At 35.7% G+C, this 26,463-nt stretch overlaps 5 protein-coding genes and 2 long non-coding RNA genes across 11 annotated transcripts; 3 read left to right on the top strand and 4 right to left on the bottom strand.

The window, feature by feature from the left end:
- Positions 1–1,014: 1,014 nt before the first annotated feature.
- Positions 1,015–1,935, top strand: LOC121804471. Its single transcript, XR_006051158.1, has 2 exons — positions 1,015–1,240; positions 1,413–1,935. It is a non-coding gene; the product is annotated as an uncharacterized LOC121804471 (long non-coding RNA).
- Positions 1,936–4,123: 2,188 nt separating this feature from the next.
- On the bottom strand, positions 4,124–6,194 carry LOC121751942 (malate dehydrogenase, cytoplasmic-like). Its single transcript, XM_042146774.1, has 6 exons — positions 6,056–6,194; positions 5,645–5,979; positions 5,295–5,572; positions 4,930–5,065; positions 4,750–4,861; positions 4,124–4,295 (listed from the first exon to the last, which is right to left on the bottom strand). The coding sequence occupies exons 1-6, from the start codon at positions 6,192–6,194 to the stop codon at positions 4,201–4,203; spliced, it is 1,095 nt and encodes a 364-aa protein (XP_042002708.1). The 3' UTR covers positions 4,124–4,200.
- Positions 6,195–6,690: 496 nt separating this feature from the next.
- On the top strand, positions 6,691–8,886 carry LOC121751949 (non-structural maintenance of chromosomes element 3 homolog). The gene is made up of 6 exons (XM_042146787.1): positions 6,691–6,835; positions 6,925–7,183; positions 7,544–7,696; positions 7,802–7,907; positions 7,975–8,089; positions 8,541–8,886. Exons 1-6 carry the CDS (start codon positions 6,788–6,790, stop codon positions 8,577–8,579), a joined length of 720 nt encoding a protein of 239 aa, XP_042002721.1. The 5' UTR covers positions 6,691–6,787; the 3' UTR covers positions 8,580–8,886.
- Positions 8,887–9,139: 253 nt separating this feature from the next.
- LOC121751959 lies at positions 9,140–10,375 on the bottom strand. Its single transcript, XR_006040217.1, has 2 exons — positions 10,149–10,375; positions 9,140–10,077 (listed from the first exon to the last, which is right to left on the bottom strand). It is a non-coding gene; the product is annotated as an uncharacterized LOC121751959 (long non-coding RNA).
- A 2,454-nt stretch (positions 10,376–12,829) lies between these two features.
- LOC121751930 (F-box protein At5g51380-like) lies at positions 12,830–15,627 on the bottom strand. Of its 2 annotated transcripts, none has more exons than XM_042146758.1 (2): positions 14,059–15,625; positions 12,830–13,516 (listed from the first exon to the last, which is right to left on the bottom strand). In XM_042146758.1, exons 1-2 carry the CDS (start codon positions 15,264–15,266, stop codon positions 13,246–13,248), a joined length of 1,479 nt encoding a protein of 492 aa, XP_042002692.1. In that variant the 5' UTR covers positions 15,267–15,625; the 3' UTR covers positions 12,830–13,245. The 2 variants fall into 2 exon arrangements, with proteins under 2 accessions (XP_042002692.1, XP_042002699.1); XM_042146765.1 differs by having other exon boundaries at positions 13,374–13,640; positions 14,059–15,627.
- A 3,121-nt stretch (positions 15,628–18,748) lies between these two features.
- LOC121800452 (protein transport protein Sec61 subunit beta-like) lies at positions 18,749–20,510 on the top strand. 2 transcript variants are annotated; one of them, XM_042200037.1, is made up of 2 exons: positions 18,749–18,857; positions 20,042–20,510. In XM_042200037.1, the coding sequence occupies exon 2, from the start codon at positions 20,044–20,046 to the stop codon at positions 20,296–20,298; it is 255 nt and encodes an 84-aa protein (XP_042055971.1). In that variant the 5' UTR covers positions 18,749–18,857; positions 20,042–20,043; the 3' UTR covers positions 20,299–20,510. The 2 variants fall into 2 exon arrangements, with proteins under 2 accessions (XP_042055971.1, XP_042055965.1); XM_042200031.1 differs by having other exon boundaries at positions 18,750–18,857; positions 20,024–20,510.
- Positions 20,511–22,198: 1,688 nt separating this feature from the next.
- LOC121800431 (transcription factor UNE10-like) lies at positions 22,199–24,590 on the bottom strand. Of its 3 annotated transcripts, none has more exons than XM_042200014.1 (6): positions 24,412–24,590; positions 23,774–24,329; positions 23,334–23,435; positions 23,085–23,150; positions 22,558–22,869; positions 22,199–22,475 (listed from the first exon to the last, which is right to left on the bottom strand). In XM_042200014.1, the coding sequence occupies exons 1-6, from the start codon at positions 24,465–24,467 to the stop codon at positions 22,398–22,400; spliced, it is 1,170 nt and encodes a 389-aa protein (XP_042055948.1). In that variant the 5' UTR covers positions 24,468–24,590; the 3' UTR covers positions 22,199–22,397. The 3 variants fall into 3 exon arrangements, with proteins under 3 accessions (XP_042055948.1, XP_042055941.1, XP_042055956.1); XM_042200007.1 differs by having other exon boundaries at positions 22,199–22,478; positions 24,412–24,582; XM_042200022.1 differs by lacking the exon at positions 23,085–23,150 and having other exon boundaries at positions 22,199–22,478; positions 24,412–24,585.
- Between the last annotated feature and the right edge of the window lie 1,873 nt (positions 24,591–26,463).

Below are 26,463 nucleotides of genomic sequence, written 5' to 3'. Positions count from 1 at the left end.
CTGCTCCCTGCTCTTCTCCTGGGCTTCATTTGGGCAATCCGGCACAAGACCAACGCCGAATCCCATCTCGAGAAGATGCAAATTGACCCCCGCTTGCCGTTGCATCGGTTCAATTGGCTGCGGTGGCAACAATTGTACAGAATTGGGTTGAATTTTTGGGGAATGAGTTGTACGTGAGTCAGTGTTGTGATTAACAATGTCGATCTCGGCGAGCGAGAGACTAAGCCTCGTGGGCGGATCGGTGAGCAGAGAGCTGGTGTGGGTAGAACCGGAGGTAGAGGACTGGGCAGGGAGAAATAAGTGGCAGAGGTGGAGCCGACACTGACGGATCTCCTCAAGGGAGGAGTCGTCGTATTCGGTGAAAGAGGAGCACTTGCGCTTGAGGGTAGAATTGCAGTGGTTTTTGATTGCGTTGTCGGTGCGGCCGGAGAGGGGGGGACAATGGTGGCCCATTTGTTGACAAAGCGGGCGTGGGCGTGAATGATGGTGTCTTCCTCGCCGGGGTGAAGGCGCGATGCTTGGCCTGAGGGGAGAGCTGGTTGCACCGGCGGAGGCGGCAGCTCTTACCGGAGGGGCGGGTGAATGAGGGATTTAGGAATGTGGCGACGGCAATTAATCGCGTCAGAATCACCATAGTAATTGATTTGAATTGATGGGCTAGCTGCTAGCTTTATGTGTTTGATTTTACTATAAGAAAATCTGAAGGAGAATAACGAAGAAACGTAATCTCTAACCCAAAAAATTAAGGTATAATTTAATTGATAATAAAACGTTATTAGTTACATAATCTAGTCAAAATAGTTTAAACTGCAGTTGACCGTCATTTTTAAACGGTGCCGTCCAAAAATGATTAAATTTGACCCGTTTTTAATTGTGAGGGACCAAATAATTCAAAAGATAATGTTTTAAACTAAAATCGTAAAATCATCGTATATTTAGGACTAATTTCGACCTTTTGTATACATATATAACGTGGAATATTGTGTGCGTTTATATAAAACAGGGAGGCGCACACCGACTCTAAAGCCCCACTACTACTACTACCTTTCCTCCATTAACAAATTATTACTCCAATAAAACCCCTCTGCCTCTCTCTCTCACTCTCAGTTTTAACTTAATTGATCGATTTCTCAAATTAAGAAGAAAAAAAAATGGTGGATGTTTGCTGTCTGTGCGGCGACGTGGGCTTCTCCGATAAGCTTTTCCGGTGCTCCGACTGCGGCCACCGCTTCCAACACTGGTGAGAAAATCTATCTCCATTTTCTGCTATCTTTGCACGTGCATGTTTAATTTCCTTCATCATTGCCTCTGCCCTCCATAGCTCTAATCTATACACGAATCCCCATCCCCCTTATCCCTCCATTTTTCATTATTATTTTTTATTTCTAAAATACAACAATTGGATAATTTAGGTATTGCAGTAATTACTACGGAGAATACGGAGAGAGTAATCAAGTATGCGATTGGTGCCAATGCGACAAAAGGAGGTCCGTCGGCAAGAAAGGCGGCCGTCCGGCGGGGAAATCCGCCGGAAAAGGCGCAATCCGAAGGTACAAGCTTCTCAAAGATGTAATGTGCTGATCAACAAATCAAGTTACAACTTTGTTTTTGGCTTTAGGTGTTTTGCTCGGCTCGGCCCATCTTGTGTGCTGGCTAATTTCAATAAATTCATTTTACGAGTTTCGTTCTTATTTTTCACTTTTTATTTTTTTTTTTAAATTGCAAATTTGAAGTGTTTACGATATTCTGATCATGAATTTCATAAGGGAAAATGCCGACGTGTCAATACTGATGCTTTTATTTATTAAACAATATTAATGTACAGTAATGTTTGTATGACATTTGGAAGAATGTTTGTCGAGCAACGGCTTCAATGTAAAACATAAATGTTTATAATCAAATAAATAATGGAAATTTTAATGTTTTTTCGGAAAATATTCATAATTGATCAGACAGAAATTAAACTAAATTCACTAATATTTAAACGACTAATTATTAATATTAATCAATTACAAGAATAACTTTTTATCCGCTAATTAGTGGGCGATCTTCTTTAAACTTTGTTTCGACTTCTTAGGGTTTGAATATGAATCTCGTATGTATTTCACATAATTTTGAAATAGAAGAAGACTTGAACTATAGATTAAATCATAATATATAAATTTTGAACGGATCATTATCATATTGTCATATTTATGCATATAATTTAACTAAACATTATTTAAGGAAAAGCTAGTGTTGCTCACTATTATTCTGCAAGCCACTGAAGATGAAGATACGTATTATTTTAAATTTGGCAATAAAACACACATTCTGTTTTGGATAGCAAAATAACTGTTTCTAGGAAATAAAAGCATTTTTATTTTAAAAAGACTTATATACAAAAATCATGACATATGCTTGTGTAGCTGGTTTTGAACATGAAAAGTAAGTAGTTCCATATATGTTCGTTGCTTGCCTTCACAAAGTTTGCTTTCCAACTTGCAAGCAACAAATTCCATATGGAAGATTCATTGCATCATTTTGTCTTTAATTTTGTCATATATATATATATATATATATATATATATATATGGGTGCGTTAAAATATGATAACCATATTTATAGTGATAACCTAATAACATATTATTTTATGGGTCAAAAATATCATTTTTACTAAAAATGATATTTATACACTATAAAATGATATTTTTTCAGCATACATAGAATAATACTTTTAATCCATAAAATGATATTCTATTTTATAAAATGATATATTTCGTCCATAGAATAATAGGTTATTAGGTTATCACCATAAATATGTCATATGATCACATCCCATATATATCAATGCAAATATGTCACACACTTGAATCTCATATCATAAAATAGTAGTACATGTATGTTATGTGTTCAAAGACCTAAGTCACCATGCGTACAAGACATGCACGCCCCCAATATATAAAAAAATCATCTTGAATCTGGAGTTATAAATGAGGTTTTGGAGATTAAAGTTAGTATGCAATGCCAATGAATTGGGGTATAAATGAACTGTCATTTTGGCTATTTTAACTTTTACTAGGTGTTTATCTGAGTTTAAAAGTTGTTTAACTAAAAGGTTATAGGCTATTGAAAAGTGTTTGAGGTCGTTCAAGACTTGTAAAGTTATGAAAATATCGCACTACAAAAAAAGACGTGCATTTTACTAGTAGATAGATGAGGTCTAAACAAATTTGACGCTATTATGAGGTGTAAACATCTGACAAACCTTTCAAAGAAAAGGTTAACAACCTCATCTTATTTTTTCATGATTATATAAGTAAAGTAACACCCAATTTACATAAATAAGTTTATATTACTATATGAAATATTTTATTTATTGTTGGAGCTTATAAAATGTATACCTCTATATTATGTAGTGGAGGTTCCACGATTTCCATTACTTCACTGCAAAATGCATTATAATTTGTGGGGTAGTTTTGATTTGACAAATTCATTGTACATTAATTTTCGTTGGTTGAATTGAATTCATAAAATTAGCAATGGTGGATGTTGACTCACTACCCCACGGACACGTGGTACTACAGTTTCATCAACACGTGGTTGTCACACCTATCCAAATTTGTCTATAATTTTTTTTTATGTCTAGGTTATCGTTTTGAAGTTCATGCTCATGTCCTAATCGATTATCCCACATGCTATCAACTCAATATGTTTTGAATTGGATTGAATCAGAGTGTTTATATATATATATATATATATATATATATATATATATATATATATATATATATATATAGAACCATTCTTAAACGTAGAACAAATGTCAAACGGAGGTCGTTAGATCTTTTAATCCAATGGTGTTGATTTGCACAGCAACTTCCCATTACAACCAAAACTATTATTAATGGGTGAATGCAGAGAAGTGAAAAAATAAAACATGCATGGACTCTTCTTCGTTTCATTCATTCTTCCATCAACATGTGAGTTTTTTCACATGTTGAGTCCGGAATGTCGTGAAAACATAGTCTAATATGTATAATTTTTAATCTTGACCGTCATTTTTTCCTCATCCAATGAATAAAATATGTAGAGTTCTAGGTTCTACACTTAAGAATGGTTCTATCTTTAACACAACCCTATATATATATAATTTTAATATTTTAATTAAGTATTTGAAGAGTTTACACGATATATAATAAAATGGTTGAAAATGTAATCTTAATTAAGACATGAATAAGCCAATGTTTTTTCCTCCATCAACTCTTTTGCACTAATGTCCATCTTCTCCCTCGAAAATTCATCGATTTTGAGACCTGAAAATACATAAATCCATCGCTTATAATGAAGGATTAATAAAATATTATGAAATTCGACAAATTAAAATCGAAATATCGATTTGAGTTTTCTTAAAGTTTCGATTCAATTCAGATATTTTAAATCCATATCATTAGGTTTGATTTGGTTTTGTATTTCAAAAAACAAAAACCGAAATTTGAATTTTATATAAAATAATATTTTTATATGATTACGTCCAATTTTGAGGCAGAATTTAAGATTCTCAATATAGATTGTAGAAATTAAAGGATGATCACCAACTTAATTTTATTAATAGTAGTCAATTTTTATGACAAAATGACTCATACAGTAAAAAAATAAGGAAAAATTGCCAGAAAAATCACTACTTTAATAAAATTTCCTCAATTGTCACATTTATTTGTATTTATAGGAAATTGTGTACGACTTATAGAAGTAAGAGAAATGTGTTACCTTGTACGATAGACCATTGTCCGTTGTGACAAGTAACCGGGAAAGAATAGACAAGGCCGGCCGGTATGCCATAAGATCCATCAGAACATACCCCCATCGACACCCAACCACCCTACAAATAATCAAACACACTGTTCATAAACTATGAAACCAAAAGAAGAAAAAGAAAGGCATGCAAACCTTAGGAGTTCCAAGAAGCCAATCACGCATATGATCACAAGCAGCGCTCGCAGCAGACATCGCGCTCGACATCTTCCTCGCTTTGATAATCGCCGCGCCCCTTTGCTGCACCCTCGCCACGAACTCCCCTTTCAACCTGCCAAACAAACCGGTCCAATATTATTCACTACTACCTCGAAAAACAGTCTTATTTTTCTATTTTGGGTAGTCCCTATTTAATTATGATAAGTTTTTTCCTATTACAAGGTGTGTCTTATAATTTTTCACTAACAATAATTGAACTACTTTTTCCTTTTTTCCTCTTATTTTATCATTCTTGTATGCAAACTTGTGTCATCCATTGTCAAGACTATTTTTATACCAACCATTTGTCATCAGCAATCATTTCTCTTGCCGATTTCTCCCCTGCAATGGTGTTGACTATGGCGTGGGTGGCGTCGGGGTATTGGGAGGAGGAGTGGTTCCCCCATATGACCACATTCTTGACGTCGCCCACGTCCACGTCCAACTTCTCCGAGATTTGCCCCAGTGCTCGGTTGTGGTCCAGTCTTGTTAGGCAAGTGATGTTCTTCTCCGGGATCGAAGGAGCAAATTCTTTCAAGATCAACGCGTTTGTGTTGGCCGGATTAGCCACCACCAGAACCTGCATTCATCAGATACCAAATATTTGCCTCCGCCACTTAAGATTAATTTAATTATCACAATTACTACATACTTTGCAATGAGGAGCCGCGTGTTGCTCAAGAGCCGCGGCGTGGGCCTTGTAGATAGACACATTCTTGGACATCACATCCTTCCTCTCCATACCTTCCTTCCGAGGGAACCCGCCTACCATCACCGCAATCTCCGCGCCACTGCACGCCTCCACCACGTCCGTCGTGGCCACCACGCCTTTGAGAAGGGGTAGGGCGGCGTCAATGAGCTCCATTTTGACGCCGTTGAGAGAGTCAGCTGCGGCTTCGATGTCAAGCATGTGGATGATCACTGGCTGATCAGGACCCAACATTTCCCCTCTTGCTATCATTGGAACCAAGGCATAACCTATTTGACCTATTATGGTGCCAACAAAACATATTATCTTCATATCATAAAAAACAATCAAGAATTATTGTTCATTTTAACATGCCTGCAGCGCCAGTGACAAGGACAGTGATGGGTTCTTTCCCAACATCCAAGAAACTCCAAATGTGTCTAACAATTTTCCATGACAAGAGCACACACCCCAGAACAACAACAGGAGTTTCCAATGACAAAAGTTGTTCCATTTTTCCTCTCAAATGAGATGGATTAAACAGTATATAAATAGGAAAATCAAGGTAGATGGGGTTGCTAAAGAAAGAAAGAGCAAGACCAAATCCAGAAGGCATGTAATAGTATAACTTCTCTTCTTACCAAAGAAAAGAACATCATGTGTTAACATTAAACATGCAAGAGGGGTTTGTGCCAATTGCCATCTTGCATATATTCAAATTCAATATTGAGTCCCTTTATTGTTGTTAGTATATTAGCCTCATTCGCCAGATTGCATCATACATAAATTATTGAATAAAATGTCATCAATAAATAAAGCAAAATAGAAAGTGGACTAATTTTTCAGCATAAATTGAGTTGGGCTTTCCCGGCCCAGCCCAAGTGGCCATTGGTTAATGGGCATGAGCTCGATGTATGATGAATCCAATAAATAAGTTTCATAATAATAGTAATATATGAATAAATCATTTTAAAATTATTTATACGGCATGGTATAATGTGTGTAATTAAGTTGGGAAATAATTTGGCGCTCTCCAGAACAAATATCAGAACACAAAATTTCGATTTTGGTTGGAAGACTCGAAATTAGGGTTTTTGACTCACTACAATGTCTTACCCTCCAGAAATCGCCTCTCAGTTTGACATACCTGACCTTGTAGGTTCCCATTGTTATGTTTGATTCAGTGGTTACAATCGCAATTTCTCGTCGATGATAATGTGCGTGTCTTTTTTTCTTTGACGCAGGAAAAGGATAAATTGGTAGGGGAAGTGATCCGCTACATCCTCTTCAAAACCGAGCAAAATTCAGGCTGTCCAATTAGAAGGGAGGAACTGACTCAGTTGATTACGGCTAAAGGGTATAAGCAGAGAAATTTTCCTTCTTTTGTAATCGACGAGGCCAAATCCAAACTCTCTTCAATCTTCGGCTATGAAATGAGAGAACTTCAGCGCTCTCGGCCTTCGGCAGCAGCCAACACAGGCCGTGCTTCGCAATCACAACAGTGTGAGTTTCCTTAGTTTATTTTGGTTTTATTGAAAGGAGAAATGTTTGATTATTTGCTTTGTCGTTTTGCTTTGTTTAGGAGCTAGAATTTGTGAAGCTTTAAAAATGTTATCTTTGCCCTTATACTATAGGAACCAGAGATGAATAACAATGTTCTTTAGTAGTAATAGTAGTTATATTCTCTTGTTTTAAGGTGGAAAATGCAAGCAAGTATATATTAATGCCTAAGTTGAGTCCTTCCCCTTTTTAGCCTTGGTTTGCAAAGGTAGCCAGTCATCAAGGGCTACTGATTAAGAGTAACATAATTAACTCTTATTTGGTAAACTTTTAGCCTGATGGTTCCTTTTTTCTTTGTTGCAGCTGTTGGTGATGCAAAATCGTATATAATCATAAGTAAGCTGCCTTCTGATGTCTATGGAAAATTTGTAGAGGATAAGAGTTCAGTACATCTGTCAGGCTTAACTTTTGTCGTAATTGGGATAATTCATTTAGCAGGAGGCAAAATCACGGAAGGTGTGGCTTCTTCCTGATTCAATTATAATCATACTACTGTTGATTCGTTGTTTAGATTTTTTCATTTATCATTCTAAAATATTGTTTTCATTGCAACTCTTGAAGAAAATCTTTGGCATCATCTAAAGCGCTTGGGATTGCATGAAAATGAGGAAAACCATCCGAAATTTTCAAATACCAAACAGGCGTTAGAAGCACTTGTCCAGCAAAGGTGATTGTTAGAACATTCTTACAGAGTTTGGTTGGCCTCAATATCTAATCTTGGTATTGCTATGCAGATATTTGCAGAAAGAAAAAGTTAATGGTCCTGAAGGCAACATTGTGCATTATGAGCTTGCTGAGAGAGCTCTAGATGCGCCTATTTACGACAAGATCAAAGAATATGTAGCTCAGGTGAAGTATAGTAAAATTCATTTGCCTTATTTTGTTATGTGTATCAGTGTATATTTCATGTTTTCTATTTTTTTCTGGCAAGCTAATTCATATCCTTCTTTGGGGCATTGCATGATTTGGTTTCAATTGCGATGCAGTTTTCAATAAATAAGGTCTCACGAGCAAATTATTAATCAATTCAAGCAGCTATGAAATTACTAGGCAGAATAGTCTAAAATTGTCTGCTTGTGAGCTCTTTTGAGTGTGTTAATGCAGTTGCACAGTTGATTTATCTTTGATTGTCTCCATACCTGTGTGTTTATGGGAAGGTTAATATTCATGTTCTGTGTGGCTGGCCTATCCAGCATTGCTGTTCTAACCAGAAGATTTTTAAGAAACGAGGTTTCCTTTGTTAACGCTGATGTGCAGTTAATATTCCTGATGAATTCTGTGCTGCACTTTTTCTTGACAGATGGTGCAGAAAGATGCAACGCCATTGGAATATGATTAGACATCTCCTTTTGCTCCGGCTGTACATGGGACAAGTATATGCTATTCAACGTGACCTTTTGTGTATAAGCTTGAACTGTAAGTGAGTTCTTCTGGATTGTGGTAGAGTTTGTTGGATTGATTGGATGGTTGATGAACAATGTCATTAGTTATGTAGCTGCTGCTAGTATTGGAAAAGAAACCTTAATCTTGTCAATAGCATCTGTTTTGCGGTCAAATTGCACTGGATTTGTCAAATACATGTGCAGTGGATGCATGTTGAACATTGTGACAAATCTTCTTTATGCAAAATTTTAGTTTTTCTCAAAGTTCACCAAAATAAAATTTAACAAACAGTAGTTTTTCCACGCCCAGAATTCAGTATGTAGACGAACAGCACATTCTACTCCTTGTGGACAAAGTAGAGCTTGCCCGCAACATGAAGTACAGCAACAAAAGCTATGAAACCAATGCTCATCACAAGAACAACGTTTGGAGAAATCTTAAGCCCTGGGGCATCGTCTGTATAAAACTGAAGCATGGTCCCACTAGTTCCACCTCCCGCTCCACCTCCACCTCCACCTGTTCTCCTCCTCCGAAGATTAGCTGCAGCAGCGGCAGCAGTTCCTCGTTCGGGTGCAGCTCCACCTGTTGCCATTACTGCACCCAAAATAACAACCTTTAGAACCAAATCGCAGGAGAAGTTAAAACTAGAACAGATAAGACCTTTAAAGAATAGATGCATTAAAGAGGAAAATGTAGAGTATGTTAATGAGACAAGTCAAAGAAATCAAATTACTAAATGAAAAGCTAGGATGCAAAGTATCAAGCAAGCATATGCATTTGATGGCATTCCTGTGCACTTCCTATAACATACGCCAATAAAGTGGTGTATACACAAAATCTTAAAAAGTTACATCCTTTAGACAGAAGCAATTGCACATCTTGAAAAACATTTTGAAAATTCAAGAACTGAACTAAGCATGAACACCAAATGGCATCATCGGAAATTCTGTCTGTTGTTCAAGTTGCTCCGTTGATGTACCTGGTTATAAATCCTCACCTAAAGAGAAGGCTTACCATAATTGATAAAAATAACCCTAAACTAAAAACACATTGATAATTCCCCAGATCAATCTGAGATGAGGCATTCATTGGTATATACCAGACACTCAAATGGTAACAGAAGGAAACACATAAACAAGACAACATAGCCATGTGCTTCAACTGTGCCATTAAAGATTTATTTCACCACTATTCAAGGTTCAATTTTGAGCAATCCTATTACTAATTTGAACAACACATTCATGGTTCAATTTTGAGCAATCCTATTACCAAACTGGACTTTGGATAGATAGAACTGATTAATCCTAAGTCGAAGCAACGAGGCATGTTTCATTTACTTTTAAGGAGCGGTTATAATTCAGATTCTGAGACGAATTGGAAGGACTGGTTCCCACTCCAAAACAACACAACAGGAAAACCAGTGTTCAACTCTTTGACATGAATAAACAAAAACTCTGCATAATCGATCAGATTATCAAATAAAGAAGAACGGGAAAGGCAACAAACAGATCTGACACGAATTTACCATAAACTCCAGAATCCTATCTTCAGAACTGAGATACGGAACAAATCATATAGATCGATACATTGCAATAATCTTCAGATCACAAATACGTATAACAAAAGAATATCATCCGAAAAACCAGATAGATGAATTGCTGGATTATATTCAGTCAACAATTTAAAATCAGTACACAGAATAATATTCGGATGAATATGTATTGGATAAACCAGATCTGCGCATGCAATTCGTAAGAGCTACCTTTCGCAAGTTGAAGACGGAGAAATAGTTGAATTGGGGTTTCTCTCTAGGTTCCTGAATTATCAGATTGGAAATTGTTTAACTGTTTTTGTAAATAACACGTCAACGTTTTATTTATCAAACTCAACACACACAATTCAGAAGGTCATAATGCAATTTTTTAAATTCATTATTTTCTTTATTATTTAATTTATATTTTCTGTTTCTGTATTTTATAATTTTACAATTCAGCTGACAAATGACAATATTGAATGAATCTCTATTGCATATACATACATGGGGTGGATATCACGGCATTCCGAAATCTATGGGCTGATCCAAATAATTCATAAAATTTAGAAGGTTAGAATTGAAATTTTTATGCCGATAAAATTACAATCTGATTAATCCACATCTGATCGATCTACAACTCAAATAGGGCTGATCGTAACCTGATCGGTAGGCCAATCCGATGAATTGGACCTAGATGCAATTTTGTTCTGCGTTTTTAAGCAACTAATTCAACATTTTATTTTATACTTATAAAGAAAATTAACCTTTCATTTTATATTTAATATAAATACATACTATAATTTTATTATTATAACAATAAATAAATAAATCTGAAAATTCAAATTTGCTACTATAAGATTTTTTGGATTCTAAAACATGTTTTAAAATTTCTGCCAATATATTTATATTTTATTTTATGATGTGAACCTTAAATTAATATTTAATTATGTTTAAATTTTAGCATATATCTCAAAATATCATAATTAAATACTCATACTTTATACTCTATTTTATAAATATGACTAATTTTCATCATTATGTATTGCACTGGCGAATCTAGGGGGCAGGAGGGGGCGGTCGCCCTCTCCGTGCGACTAATTCCCCCTTATCGGGACGTAAAATTACCATGTTCACCCTAGACCCGCCCACGGTTCATGAACCGGCGGTTTCGGTTCGGAACCGCCGGTTCCGGTTTTAGGAAATATGGAACCGGAACCGAACCGTGAGGCTGTTTCACGGTTTCGGTTTCAGTTCGAAAATCAGTGGTTTCGGTTTCGGTTCCGAACCGCCGATTTTCGGTCGGTTCGTAGCGGTTTAGGTTCGGTTTCGCGGTTTTTTTCCTTAATTTTTTTTGCCATGTAGTTTGAAATTACAAAATAAATTGGAACAAAGAAATGATAGTTTAAATTGAATTAAGACGAGTAAGGTGAAAATGATACTATCAAATTTACAATTTATATATACAAATTACAATGTGATATAATTTACAAACAAATTACAAAGTGATATAAATAGGGGGAAATACGATCCAATTTGAATTTAAAATTAGCATTTAAATATATAAATAAATAATTAAAAATAAAAGAAATGGTGTTTTGTGCAATTAATTTTGAATAGTGCAGCCATCACCCACCGCCAACCAATCAATTTTGAAGACTCAACTAATCAATTTTGAAGACTACAAATTCACTAACCAATGTTAATTAGAGTATTATGCTTTATTTAAAGTAATCAGTTCTTCTAAGTTTTATTAAACAATGTTCAATAAATATTTATTAATAATGATCTATACTCCATGGACTTCATACGTAAAAAACTGTGTTAATTAATAAAATCGGAAATAGTATTATAAAGTTATTACCATAATCAATGGTCCATACTCCATAAACTCCATCTTGTAATCTAGTCTATTTTTTTTATTATCTTATCTTATGTTTACCAAATTACCATCCAATTTTACCAAATAGTATTATAAAGTTATTTTTGCTACAAAATTTTGTCTCACATTATTGTTTCCACAGATATTACCAAATCCAAAAATGAATGTTACTTATAAAAGTATAAAACTCAAAAACCGGATCATTCAATAATTTTATTTAATGGAGTATAGTTTTAATATAAGGATTAACTATGTTTAAATTTATCATTGCATTGGCGGTTCGGAACTGTGAAACCGGCGGTTCGGTCGCGGTTTCGGTTCGAAAAATTTGGAACCTGAACCAAACCACGGTTCTAAAATTCACGGTTTCGGTTCGGAACCGTAACCGGCGGTTACGGTTTCAGTTTTAACCGCCGGTTCGGTAAACCTTGGGCAGCTCTAGTTCACCCGCTCGGTTTGCCTCCGGCGTCACCCCAAACTCAGAAGAAAAAAAGTCACGTCCGCACTAAATCAAGCTAATACTATATATTCCACCATTCTGTTTCCGAATCCTGGATCCGCCACTAATGTATTGTATTGAACGTATAGAATTTATTTTAGCAGTAGCAACCCGAAACCTAAATATTTAGGGTCAGTGATGAAAATTTATAACGATAAAAGCATTTGATTAGCCCGCAACTTGAACGAGATTGACCCAAAATCAGTTAGGCCGAACTTGATTGACATCCTAACACAGATATCAAGATTTGCATGAAACAATGTCAAAGAAAAATACAAGCAATCAATAATCACATTTTGGGAACAAAAATAACTATTGTATACATTTATAAGAGAAATTCATACAGCTTGAATAGGCGAATACAAGAAGCTATGCCACCAACACTGTTATCATGGACTATGCTCTAAAGTTTCAGTCTGCATCTAAAAGTCCATCACTAAAATCCATCTTCTCAATACCTAACTGTTCTACACTACCAATGGGAAATACATCATAATGGATAAAAACTGTATCAGGTTAAAGAGGCTAACCAAGTTTACAGAGCGTATTTGGGTTACCGGAAATCTTCTTATGGGTCCGATGTACCTTATCTTCAACAAGCGCCGAACTCAAAGTTTTCGACACCGCCTTGAAAAGTTGTATTCGATACAAAAAAAAAGGATACAAGCAAATATGTGAGGTATCGTGGTTAGATCAGCATTTGCTTGTCGTCACTTCCATCTCAGAGATCTACTGCCTTTTTGTCCAATACCTGTACCAGCAAGGCTAGCAGATAGGATTGACCGGGAATCCGGCTGCCACTTCAGCTCTTTGAGAATGGAAAATAAGGTCGCTAGTTCTGCGGTTATTTCACTGTCTTTAATGTTGTTACATGAAACTACTCTAAGCCTATTGAGCTCCTTCCAAGATAGAACTACGGATTCTAGTCCTTGTGTTGTCAGTAACGAGCATCCCTCCAGTGAGAGAGATCTTATGCTCCAGCTGTGAGAAATTAGAATGAGTATGCCTTAACCATTCACATTCCATTCAATTACTAACTGCTTAAGCAAAAAGAGTATTTTTTTCACAAAATACTGTCTTGGAGGTTACTCATCATCTACAAAATCTGGGGATGAGCAAAAGTTCCAGTCAATCATAGTTTTTTTAATTGAAGAACGGTTAAGTTTAAGGAAGTTTTTACTGGACAATAAGTTTCTTATGATGTGCAGTCAACGATAAGATTACTCCGATTTTGGAAAACTGGATATCCTGTCTAACACAGTGGAATATCAACAAAAAGTATGTATATTTCATAAAAAAATTTCAACTATGCCCAACTACATATTTAGAAAAGATGAACAGCTTAGTAAAATTGCATCACATTTCTGTTTCTTCAATGTAGGCAGATATTGACTCTACTTTATTTTAAGACAGCAGTATCCAAGCCAAAGTATTTGAAGAGATAGTTATGTCATAACAGGCACATTCAAGCATAGGATGATATAATTTTGTTCTAGGTAAGAAAAGCAAGAGTTGATTTATACCTAAAAACAGTGGCAGCAGTAAAGATACTGTCATCCAATCCCCAACAGTCCTCAAGAACCAGCTCTCGAATCCTCCGACACACTACAAACAACGCCTTCACACCCTGCTTGTCTCGCATTTGGCACTTCCTCAAATGCAACTCCTCAAGCATCATACATGATCCTAAATGCTCATCTAGTCCGGGATTTTCATCAATATTCTTACACGACTGGAAACTCAAACTCTTCAAGTTCCTACAGTATGACAAGGCCGACAACCACCCTCCTTCCATCCTATGATCACATATCGTTAACTCCTCCAACATCTGGCAACACTGACCGATTGCCTTGATACCGTCATAGCTCCCCTCACATCCCACCAGCTCAAGTTTCACTAGTCGGCTGCATCCTTGTGCCAGTATAGTCAATCCAATATCAGAAACCACAGAGCCATAAACACCGTTTATATTCCCATTCAACTTCAAAATCTGTAAATTCCTGCAATTATAGATCCCCCTCAATGCGAAATCACCACAGTTATGCAACTCCATCTCCTGCAACAACTCACATTCCTTCGCCAAGCAATTTAGCCCTTCTTCACTAACATTCATCAACACTACTCTCCTCAAATTCTTGCACCCTTCAGCTAATATCGCCACCCCTCCATCGATAGCCTTCGACTCAACAACATCCCCCTTCCTAACGAACAGCCCTTGGCCATTTTCCAATATCCCCGAACTCAGACGAACCTCAATCAAGTTATTACTCAACAAAATACCAGAATTTCTAGCAGATTTAATACAAGCCGGAACTAAATTAACATCTTCTAAATTAGGAAAGCGAAAGCTCATTCTACCTGACTCCAAAAACTCCCAATCAATTAACTTAATCGACTTAACCAGCTTCCCGCACAGCACGCACCACCTCCTGCAAACCAATGAATTCGCAATGTGCTGCTTCCTGTCACGAATTTTACCCAACACCTTCAGCAGCAGCTCATCCGAGAGAAGAGCGGTGCAGTCGGCGGGGGCAGGAAGATGGTTAGGGTTTGACGAATCGGATTCGGGCTCAGACTCGGAGTAGGGAGAGGTTGACCCGGATTGCGAGACGGTGCGCGGGCGCAATTTGAGGAGAGCATGCTTCAGTGCGTCATCCGGGCTGGGAATCATCTTCTTGTTGTGGTTGGAATTAGGGTTGAAGATTGGGTCTTTTCGAGGTGAGGACGACATAATCAGGGGTTAGGGTTTCGGCGCCGCCAAAACCGGAAAGCATCGGCGGCGAATCAGATGGAAATTATCGTTGCAACGCAGCAGTCAATGCACCGGCATATCCGCCTAGGTAAAGGCAAGCTCGGCGCTTGTGTTGGTGCGTGTGTGAAACTCAACTCTTCTTGCAATTGCTTCTTGCTGCGGAAATTCAAGAGTTAATTATTTGAAATTTTTGTTTTTTCCAGATGAGTTAGGAATTATGAGCCTATTATTACTCGCGAGTAGATTAGAATGTTCATGGTGACCATATCCATGTCTGACTCTTCTTTTTAATTCTATTTATATCTGTTTATACAGTTGCCATTTGCATAGAAAAATTGCAGAAGATAAGCATTTGAGTTGGATTTGGATATGAAATTAGTGGTGATGACAAAAGTGCAATTTGATTCATTTTATAGTAGTACTAATTTTTAAATACTCTAGAATATGTAAATTGTCTTTTTTTTTACTTTAGGATGAGAGCAATTGGCTTTAATTTCTAGACCTCCATTTTATTTTTTTATGTTTACATAACTACAACATGCCCAAATATTTTTAGTTGATTCCTTAACATAAAATTGTGGCAGGAACTATCAATTATAATCCCAATTTTAACATGAAAAATCAATGTACTTTGCTCAGTAAAAATTCAAGGGTCCATCCACACCATGGTGGCATAATGATTTGGTGTGCTCACCAATAATTACTTGACAATTGAAAATAAAAAGGGTTCACATGCCACATCACTTGAACATATATTTGGCAACCTTATATCTAAATTTAAAAACATCCATTTAATTATTTTATGGAAATTGTAATAAATTAAATATAGAAATTATATCATATGAATAATGAATTAACGTTAATATACTAGTAGTACAATTTATATATGCATGTTAATTTCATAATACAATAATATTATGCACATAAAAGTAATCATATTGCATTACTTTTCATGTCAAGAAAAAAAATCATATTATTATGGATAAAGATCTTTTTAAATTGTTTTAGTGTTTATATATATGATAAAATTCACATAAATAAAAATTATGACTGAACTTATATCTTGTTAGCATATAGTATATATTGTAATTTTCATTATACTACCATGTAAAAAAAATCAAGAATTTATAACACAAGAAAATAAAAAATAAAAAATGAAATATTCATATAATCTGAATATATTATTATTTTATAAGAGAGATGTCTTGTATATTATTAGTATTATTATATTATGAGATGAATATACATATATAAATTGTACTCCGTATATTAACACGTCAATTCATTATTCATAGGATAAGTATAATTTCTATATTTAATTTATTACAATTTTCATAAAATGATTAAATGGGTGTTTTAAATTTAGAATAAGGTTGCCAAATATATATCTAAGTGATGCCGCATGTGGACCTTTTTTATTTTCAATTGTCAAAGAGTTATTGGTTAAGCACATCAAATCATTATGCCACCATATTATTGAAGGACCATGGAATTTTTACTCGTACTTTAGTTGCCAAATCGTTAAAAATGTCGTTGCAATAATTTCTATTCACGAGGATTGATTTCAGAAAAATCAGATCCTAAATCCTCGTCCCAAATGAAATATCTCCGCAAATTGCAATCCACAGTTAGTTCCATTAAGCAGTCAAACATATTATTGCGTCAATAAAAAAAATCAAGATATCAAGAACTCAATACAACAACATGAATTCTTCGTATTATATCGTCAATTAATCCTATTTTCCAAAAAAAAACGAAATCTAGACTTTGAAATTCGATTATGACAAAATTCGTTGTCGGCGGCAACACTAATAAATTACAAAAAGAGGTTTAGGTGAAAGTAATTGATTAGTTGTCATGGTTTTGACAAAAGCATTATAGTCCAGAAAAAATAAGGTGCTCGAAATTTGTTACTATCTTTATGTCTGTTGTTCCCACCACAAAACTGATAATGGTACTACTCGTACCATTTTAATTGGCCCACTTATATCACACGGTTTCATATTAATTTTTGCAATATGAAACACCCACTCAATTTAATTGCATAATGTGCACATTGAATTCATATAGAAGCTCATTCTAATCACAATAAATTTGAATAAATACATACATAAATGTCATGTCTTGCAGAAATTTATGAAATGTTAATACCTATAAACAAGCGATTTATTTAGAAAAAGATTGTTGGTGATTAAAAAAATATATTTATCACTTCTGATCACCGAATAATTCCAGTTCTCAAGTAAAAGAGACGTTTTCTCCACATAAATCTCCAAATCAAAACACCTCTCTCCCAAATACTCATCTCATTGATATAAATAACCCCAAGAGTCTATGAAAGCTATTCTTCAAAGTTCAAATAATTATCACTTGTCCAATAATCGTGCTACAATCTCGTTCAAGTTCCTTTTTCTATACTTACCACTTCGTGATTGTTTTTATCAAAACTTTGAAAGTTTGCTATTCGCCCCCCATATGCTTCTTTGTGGGCTTATACCTCACTTCTTCCAACTCCAATAAGGTTACTAATATTGTGATTGGACTTCACGATTCATTCCCAAAATATAATTTTTTGGGCTCTCCCGTAGCGCCACCACCATTTGAACAATAAGAAGACGTTTTGAATGAAATATTAATCTCATTTTTATATATTAATTTTATAATAAAATATAACTTAAATGTATTAGTGTGTATAAAATTCACTAATATTTTGTAATACTAAAACTGAAATGAGACACTTTTATTTACCGATGGTTGAAATGACAAAAATGAGTATTATTGGATGGAGGAGTACAATTTTTATTGTACATTTTGTATCTTTATTTTTAGGGCAAATGGCCAAAAACTCATGAAGTTTAGTCAAATTCTGGTCCAATCCCAGACTATAAAAATGACCGATTATTATCATAACTTTGATCCTAAAGCAAAAATTTCATCATGCTAAGTTTCTAAATTTAGCAACACAATACGTACATTCTACATATATAAAATTTAAATACATAATTGACTAAATATATTAAATGACATCGTTTAAATAGTCGAATGTTTTGTTCGCATGATATTTTCATGGTCAAAAGTATCATAATTTCCTCCAAATCTTAGAGTATGAGATAATTAATAAAAATATCAAAATTATAATATACTATGACTAACCATTTTTGAAAGTTGCATGAATGATGTGAATTTAACCAAAAATTCATAATTTTTTTTTCATTTACCCATATTTATATTAGTCATTGTTACTCCTAAATTTACTTTAGGATATATATTCGCATAGTATTAATTTTGCAGCAAGAATATAGTATTTCAACATTCCAATTTTTAAGATCGTAAATTTACTTTATTTCCTTTTCTCTTCATTTGACTTAAATAAGATTAATTTTAAAATTCACTCTTATTTTATTGAAAATATATAAAAATTAAGATTCGGATAATTATCAGCATTAATTAAGGGCGTTTACATAAACCGGTTGAATACAAACATAATACAGGACAATTTCCGATCCGAAATTTGAGAACCCTAGAGAGAAGCCCCAATTCGACCATTACTTCGTCTTCAAGTTGTGAAAGGTAGCTCTTAAGAATTGCATGCGCAGATCTTGTTTTCTCTAACAACATATTGATTCAAATATTTCCGTGAGCTGAATTTTATTTTTTTGACTGGATACAATTCAGCAATTCATCTATCTGTTTTTTCCGGATGATATATTTATGTTATACCGATTTTTAGTTTGAAGATTATTGCATTGTATCGATCTATATGATTTGTTTCGTATCTCAATTCTGAAGTTGGGTTCTGGAAGCTTATGGTAAATTCGTGTCGGATCTGTTGCCTTTCCCTTTCTCCTTTATTTGATGATTTGATTCGTTATGCAGAGCTTTTGTTTTTCATGTCAAAGAGTTGAACACTGGTTTTCCTGTTGTGTTGTTTTGAAGTGGGAACCAATCCTTTGAGTTAATCTCAGAATATGAATAAAAACTTTTTAGGCCACCATTCATCGAGATGAGACTTATCTCCACGCTTTGACTTAGGATAATTCATCTCAGTCTCAAACAAGATAACTTGATTGATTTTTTACTTTGTAGTATCATTGCCATTATATAAATGTGTTGTTCAAATTAGTAATAGGATTGCTCAAAATTGAACCATGAATTTATTTGAAAAAAATCTTTTATGGCAGAGTTGAAGCAGAGTTACTAGTAGTATATACTGATGATCTCAGCTTGATCTGGGGAATTATCAAACATTGAGCTGTTTTTAATTTAGAGCTTTTTTATTCATTATGGTGAATCCTTAGTTTAGTGTGAATTTATAAGCAGGCACAACAACTTAGCTACCTGAACAACAGACGGAATTTCCCATATTGCATTTGGTATCATACTTCGTTCAATTCTTGGGGTTTTCAACATGTTTTTGAAGATATGCAATTGCTTCTATCTATAGTGATATAGTAACTTAATGATCTTTGGTATTCACCATCTTATTGGCCTATGTTCTTCTAGGAAGTACCCAAGAATGCCATCAAATGCATCTGCTTGGAGTCTCTGTCTATAATCCAAAATATACATGTTGGATGCTAAAATATGCATTGGGTGCATCCTTGCTTTTCATTTAATAATTTGAGTTCTTTTCATTTATCTTATTAACATACTCTAATTTTTCTGCTTTATGGCATCTATTCTTGAATGGTCTTATTTGTTCTAGTTTGAACTTTGGCTGTGGTTTGGTTCTGAAGGTTGAGATTTGGGTGAAGAAATGGCAACAGGTGGAGCTGCCCCAGAACGAGGAAGTGCAGCTGCAGCTGCAGCTAATCTTCGTAGGAGAAGAACAGGTGGAGGTGGAGGTGGTGCGGTTGGTGGAACTAGTGGAACCATGCTTCAGTTTTATACAGATGATGCCCCAGGGCTTAAAATTTCTCCAAACGTCGTTCTTGTGATGAGCATTGGTTTCATAGCTTTTGTTGCTGTACTTCATGTTGTGGGCAAGCTCTACTTAGTCCGCAAAGACTAGAATGTGCTGTTCGTCTACATACTGAATTCTGGACATGGAAAAACTACTTTATGTTTATTTTATTTTTATGTTGGCGAACTTTGAGATCAGTCAGTAGGAAAAGCAAAGTCTTTGAGCTGTAGCTTTTGTCACAAAAGCATGTCTGATTAATTTCAAATCTTCTTGGTTGATTCGTGATATTAAATTAAAGTAGCTAATGAGATTGATTGCCACTTGGCTTGTGTCTGTCACAATTTCATAATTTCACGGCTGCTTGAATCGTTCAATTATTTCCTTGTAGGGAATGAGTATGATTGTACTGAATGAAATTCATCCCAATTCGACTAAAGTCAAGCCTGGCATATGTACGGATCTCACATCTCTTATCCTCTACAAAATTTCCACAGACATCATAGGGAAGTTTACTTATGAATTAGAACGACTTTGCATCACCGACAGGTGCAACAAAGGAAAAGGGAACGATCAGGGTAAAAACTAAGAACCACAAGCATCCCCAACGGTGCTCTTGGGGAAGGACGCCGTCCTTGCCAACGGCGCGGCACCCTGATGTCCGCCGCTGCGCTCTTGCCGTTGGCACGGACGTGCTCTCCGTGCCAACGGCAAGAGCACGAGCAGCCGACGGGGCATGCTCTGATTTGCCGTTGGTTTATCATTTATTATTATTTTTTTTTAAAATCGAAAAAATCTGAAAAATTTAGATTTAATAAAAAAAATATTTTTCCACTTCCTAATAAAATATATTCATTTTTTTCCCACTTTTAATTTTTTTTTTCATTATTTTAATCCTAAAATTCATACTTTCATCTATAAATACTCTCATTTCAAACACAAAACAATGACACTATACCAAACAACTTTCTCAATCTCAATTTTTAGTATTTTAATTATGTAATTTTTAATTTTTTAGTAATTTGTAATGGTATCGGGTATTTTTAATGCATTTTAATATCGTGAAAATATTTTTAGTAATTGAAGTATTTAAATTGAATAATGGAATGGTGGGACCATCGAGCATGCTCTTACAGATGCGGGTGTTGTGCTCTTGCGGAAGAGTATGAAGTAAAAAATTAATAAATGTGGATCTGGGCACACATCCATGCTCTTTGGCAAGAGCATGGATGAGGATGCTCTTAAGGCTGTCAAACCATTTATAAAATCTATTCTATTGGTACGTCTAAATTATAAAAATATGTATTTTGAAACAATGATAATAATAAATAGATATTACAAAATCAAAAAATTTAAAAAACTATATCTTTATATACCTTATTAATGATCAAAACATTAATTAAATGCTCCATCCAACCGTTAAGTATATCATTTTATGTTCAACACAAATTTTAATAGTTAATAATAACTACAAAATAAATCCAAAATTTAAATATATTGAAATCGAAGAAAAAATGACAAAAAATTGAAAAAACTTGATAGTATGGCAATAAAATTGCGATAGATGAAGTGCTTATTGGGATTGGATGTCGCACGTACTACTAATTCAATAACTATACTACTATTATAATACTACTAATATTTATTTTAAAATAAAAATTAAGTTTAAAATAATGTAACCAAATAGCTATTCTTAACTAATGCAAAAAAGTATGGACAACTAAAATTGGGTGGATCATAATAGTTATTAATTAAAAACCCACGACAAGACTCTCCGCGAATCATAGAAAAATAATTTGAGTTGAAAATGACAATAAGTTTTGTGTTTGTCTTTAAACAAACATTCCATGTTAACTAGATATGTTGCAGTTGAGTTGTCCGATCGAATAGACATACTCATCTTATAGTAGTTGATTAGTTTTGCACAATCATTGGCTCATTGATATGATGATAATCAGGTCAAATATGCTATATTTTAAATTAATATTTGCATTTACGGAGACACTTCAAATTTATAAAAAAAAAAGATCAAACATACGTCTCATAATTAAATTCATCATTCTCCTAGTACAAAAATATGATTACCTAGTTATATATATAAACAACAACAACCCTTATCAAATCGACGCGGAACAAACACGTTTTCAATATATAAAACAAACCCAAAAAAAGAGTTACATTCATAATAACTATTTTACATATTTTAGAAATCATTTTTTTGAGGCAGACGTTTGTTGCAACTGCTGATACATAGCTGCCAATCTGGTGTAGCCATCGACCGTCATTGGCTGCTGCAAACACAATTATTCGTCTTTTTAATCTTAATCTTTATCGTATAAATATTTGATTTTCCGCTGGAATGCTACTTACTTGCGATTGAGTAGCAAAGAAGTTGGATAAAAAGTCAGGCGTGGGCGGTGGAGGCTGAATGTCCCACGGCATGAATCCAGCGGACGAGGGCATCATGGGCAACATTCCAGTGGCGCGACCGATATCCATGACTCCCATGGGCATAGGCAAGGCCATGGTTGGAGTCATCATAGACATCTGAAGGTGTTGTTGCATGGACAATGGCATCATCATATTCATGGATGGCATACTCATCCTACTCATCATCTGCACTTGTGCTTGCAATTGTTTCATGTAATCTATTACTTCATCCAACATTGACGCCTTATCCGTCTGCAATCATTAAACCAAATTAAATTAATACACCTAAATTTGTGTTGCCAGTTTTTAACTTAGATTTTCTCTCCCTCTCATGGGAAACGTTGTCGTTGCCAACTTAGTAAGAATTTGTCGGTATGCAGTTGTCCATATACATGAAGACTTTCACATTTTTTTTCCTAATTTATTTTGCTATATGTTTGAGTTTAAAAGTCCAACCACTTTCATACCTTGCTGGAATTGGGGACCAACTTCTGCAATGTCTTCATTCTTTCATTAATTTTGTCCCTTCTTCTCTGGAACAACACATTAATGAATTCCACAAGTGTGCATATACACATATTCATTTATTTATGTACTTTTTAAATTTTATTAGGATACAACCTAATAAAGGAAGATGCATAGGAATTCAAATTTTACAAATAATAACAAATATTAAACATATGGAAATTAATTAGAAAAGGGGAAGAAAAGCTTACTCTCTCAGACTGGTTATGGATGGCAGCTGCCCTAACTTTAGATGAAATAATTGATGATTTTCCGATTCCCAATTTCCTGTTGCTTTTTTTTCCTGCCTGCCTCTGCAATCAAAGAAAACAATAATTTAAGATACAATCATCATGTTTATATTTTGTCGAAATTAAACAGAAAATTAAAAATATTGTTTCTTGTTCTTCAAGATCCTTTCTTTATATTCAACAGATTCACATGAATAATTTTTAAAATCATCGCACGTTTATTTTTAGTTTTTACTAGTACTATATATAAATAAAGTTTTGCAGAATTTTTTTTAATTCAAGATCCATTCCTTATATGTATACAGTAAAGTAGTAGCTGTCAACGTGAACGAATATTATTACTAAAAGTTGAGCAAATTTAGAATGGATAAGATATCTAGAAAAAGAGACGCGGAACATGCCTGTGATCCGCCGTAGCAAACGGTTTCGTGGTCCTCGGCAGAGGTCTTGGTGCAATCTTCGCCGGAGCTGGTATTTTCCGGCGACCATAGGGAGGTGGACGTGATGCCGCGGCCTGCGAATTCTCTGTCGCAAGAATCAAGCAGGCTGTCTCTCCCGCCGCCGCACGTGTCGCTCGTGTAACTCGTGCAGAAACCCCGCCCCGCCGCACGTGCCAAGCCCTCGGCGCCGCTGCACGATCCCACTGTGCACGCGCCGCCGATTCCCGGCACCTGCGTCGAGTTCTCATGCTTTTCGTTCCTGCTGTTGTTGCACGGCACCAGGGCGTCCATGCTCGCGGCGGCGGCAGCAGAGGCCGAGGCGGAGACGGCGCCGTGGTCGAGCCAAGGAACCAAGGCGGCAGATTTGGCGTGGGGGAGGCTGAAGGTGGCTTGGTCAACTATGGACTCCAGCGTGTCGGCGCCGGCGGCCTTGTTGTTGAGAGGGCGCGGCGCGCCGAGGCCGTACATGGCGAGCTGCCCGTTCTCCCATGCTAGCTCCGCCACTTCGTAGTCCAATCTGTGTTCATTAATTAATTAAGCGTCACAAAATAATAAAAAAAAATATACTCCTACTATATAAATCATGAAATGGGAATTACGAGGGGGCATCTGTGGCGAAGGAATTGGATGATTTAGAGCAGGAGGAGTGATTCATTTCGACAAAATTGTTTTTTTCTAGAATAGGTATGTAGTATCATGATAGTATATCGTATATATATCAAGTTACGATATTATTGAGTTATGTAATAATATATGTGGTGTGGATTGGAGGGCATATTTATGATTCATAAGATAAGAAACAGCATAATTTGAAAGATGCTCATTGGACAGTGGACACCAATACAGAGTTTGTTTTTCCACTGTGACTGCAATTCTGCGTCTGTTTTTATGTGCATCAGAGATAAATTATGTGTACATGGGTGAGGTTAGACATGCACAAACTGAACCGGACCGTCGGTTAACCGGCGGTTTACAAACCGGAACCGGCGCCGGCGGTTCGAACCGGATGGTGGTTCGGCGGTTCAAGCGGGCCGGTTCAGGTTCAAAAAAAGCGTGAACCGTAACCGGCGGTTCAGCGGTTCCAACGGTAGGATTCCGGCCAGGGAGTAGGTTTTCAGGCTAGGTGTGCAGAAAAACCGGCGGTTTACGTAAGAAACCGGCGGTTTTTGCCGAAAACCGGCGATTTCCGACGTAAAGCACAGGTTTGAACCGCCGGTTTCCGACGGTTCATCACCTTTTCCAGGTGGCAGTGTATAGGCCTGAAAACCGGTCAGAAACCGTCTGTTTTCGGCCAGAAACCGGCGGTTTCCGTCAGAAACCGTGGACTGAACCACCGGTTTAGTCCGAAACCGCCGGTTCAGGCGGTAAAACGGCCGAAATTTGAAATTTTATTTTTTTTATTTTTTTATTTATTCCAATTTTACTCCTATAAATACCTCACTTCCCCCATCATTTTTACTCACTCCATTCTTGTGTTAACAAGGATTTCCTTCTCAATCTCAATTTCTCTATTCTCTATCCTCATTCTCTCTAATTGCTCAAGTTGTTTACTACTATATTTATTGTTGTGTTCGTAATTTACCATTTATTCAATACTCCATATTCCATACTACTTTCATTTTGCATTATGTCTTCTTCTCGTGGTGGACCGGGATTTGGTGATCGGGGCAAAGGAATTGCCCAAGATCAAAGTAGTCGTCCCAAAGATAAAAGCGACCTAGTCGTCGAGAAGTTATAGAAGAGGTTTCCCGAGTGGCGGCTGAAAGCATGCAAGTAAGTTCTAAAAAATAATTTTAAAATAAAATTATTTTTACAATTCATAATTTTATAAGATTGAGTTTTTTTAAATTTTTTTTTTGTTCCTAATTAAAACTTCAACTTATATAATATTTATAGATAGAAGAAGATCATAGGATGGTCATGCTACTCGCTGAAATGCATCAAGGTGGGGGGAGGGGCAGTGGTAGTTCCCAACACCAAGATGACGAGTACGACGTGTTTATATCGTCGGACTCGGACAACAACGATGATAGATCTCATTCTCATATTTCGTCTAGCACCGACGGAAATGAGGACATGCCTCCCCCTCCACTCACTAAAAAAACATTGAAATTTGATATTTTTGTTAAACACTACAAGAAGGTCCTGGTGGTAATTCCAAGTCGTAATGATCCGCTCTCTCAAGAAGAGACATCGGCGTTTCATGCATATTGTAACTATTGTGATAAAGTCTACAAATTTGCGAGTGGTGGGGGATATGGCACCCTCCGTCGTCATTTGGTGACAAAGCATCCGGTAGAATGTGGCACTGCATCTACCCAAACCCAACTAAACTTCCAACCCGATGACTCAGGTTCGTCAGGTACGCCTCTTTTTAAATATGATCCTAAAAATTTTGCTGACGTTATGACTAGATTGGCTGCAATGAAGCATTTTCCTTTTAATGTTTATGATGACAAAAAAAATTGAGGATACTATGCAAAATGGTTTGAACTTAGTTGTCAAAAGAGTAGGTCGAATGACCGTTCAAAGATCTACCGTTCGACAATATTTGGAGGAAAAAAGTTGAATTATTACGTTATTTACTCAACTTGGGACATAAAGTGAACATTTGCTCAGATGTATGGACTGATTGTTTTAATAGACATTCA

Source organism: Salvia splendens, chromosome 1 (genome assembly GCF_004379255.2).
Source record: "Salvia splendens isolate huo1 chromosome 1, SspV2, whole genome shotgun sequence".
NCBI classification, from domain to species: Eukaryota; Viridiplantae; Streptophyta; class Magnoliopsida; order Lamiales; family Lamiaceae; genus Salvia; species Salvia splendens.
The sequence above is the reverse complement of the archived record's forward strand: the minus strand, read 5'-3'. Positions and strand labels throughout refer to the sequence as shown.

Bases quoted from the DNA above. Each gene is read 5' to 3' on its own strand.
- LOC121751942 (XM_042146774.1), bottom strand. From the start codon at position 6,194: ATGGAACAACTTTTGTCATTGGAAACTCCTGTTGTTGTTCTGGGGTGT. The intron at 5,980-6,055 runs GCATGTTAAAAT...GCACCATAATAG, and splicing joins CCTTGTCACTGGCGCTGCAG to GTCAAATAGGTTATGCCTTG. The intron at 5,066-5,294 runs GTTGGTATAAAA...TTTGTTTGGCAG, and splicing joins ATGATTGCTGATGACAAATG to GTTGAAAGGGGAGTTCGTGG.
- LOC121751949 (XM_042146787.1), top strand. From the start codon at position 6,788: ATGTCTTACCCTCCAGAAATCGCCTCTCAGTTTGACATACCTGACCTT. The intron at 6,836-6,924 runs GTAGGTTCCCAT...TCTTTGACGCAG, and splicing joins AGTTTGACATACCTGACCTT to GAAAAGGATAAATTGGTAGG. The intron at 7,697-7,801 runs GTGTGGCTTCTT...CAACTCTTGAAG, and splicing joins AGGAGGCAAAATCACGGAAG to AAAATCTTTGGCATCATCTA.
- LOC121751930 (XM_042146758.1), bottom strand. From the start codon at position 15,266: ATGTCGTCCTCACCTCGAAAAGACCCAATCTTCAACCCTAATTCCAAC. The intron at 13,517-14,058 runs GTATAAATCAAC...AATTTCTCACAG, and splicing joins ACTGCTGCCACTGTTTTTAG to CTGGAGCATAAGATCTCTCT.
- LOC121800452 (XM_042200037.1), top strand. From the start codon at position 20,044: ATGGCAACAGGTGGAGCTGCCCCAGAACGAGGAAGTGCAGCTGCAGCT.
- LOC121800431 (XM_042200007.1), bottom strand. From the start codon at position 24,467: ATGAATCACTCCTCCTGCTCTAAATCATCCAATTCCTTCGCCACAGAT. The intron at 23,151-23,333 runs GTAAGCTTTTCT...GTGTTGTTCCAG, and splicing joins TCCATAACCAGTCTGAGAGA to AGAAGAAGGGACAAAATTAA. The intron at 22,479-22,557 runs GTAAGTAGCATT...TTGTGTTTGCAG, and splicing joins TCTTTGCTACTCAATCGCAA to CAGCCAATGACGGTCGATGG.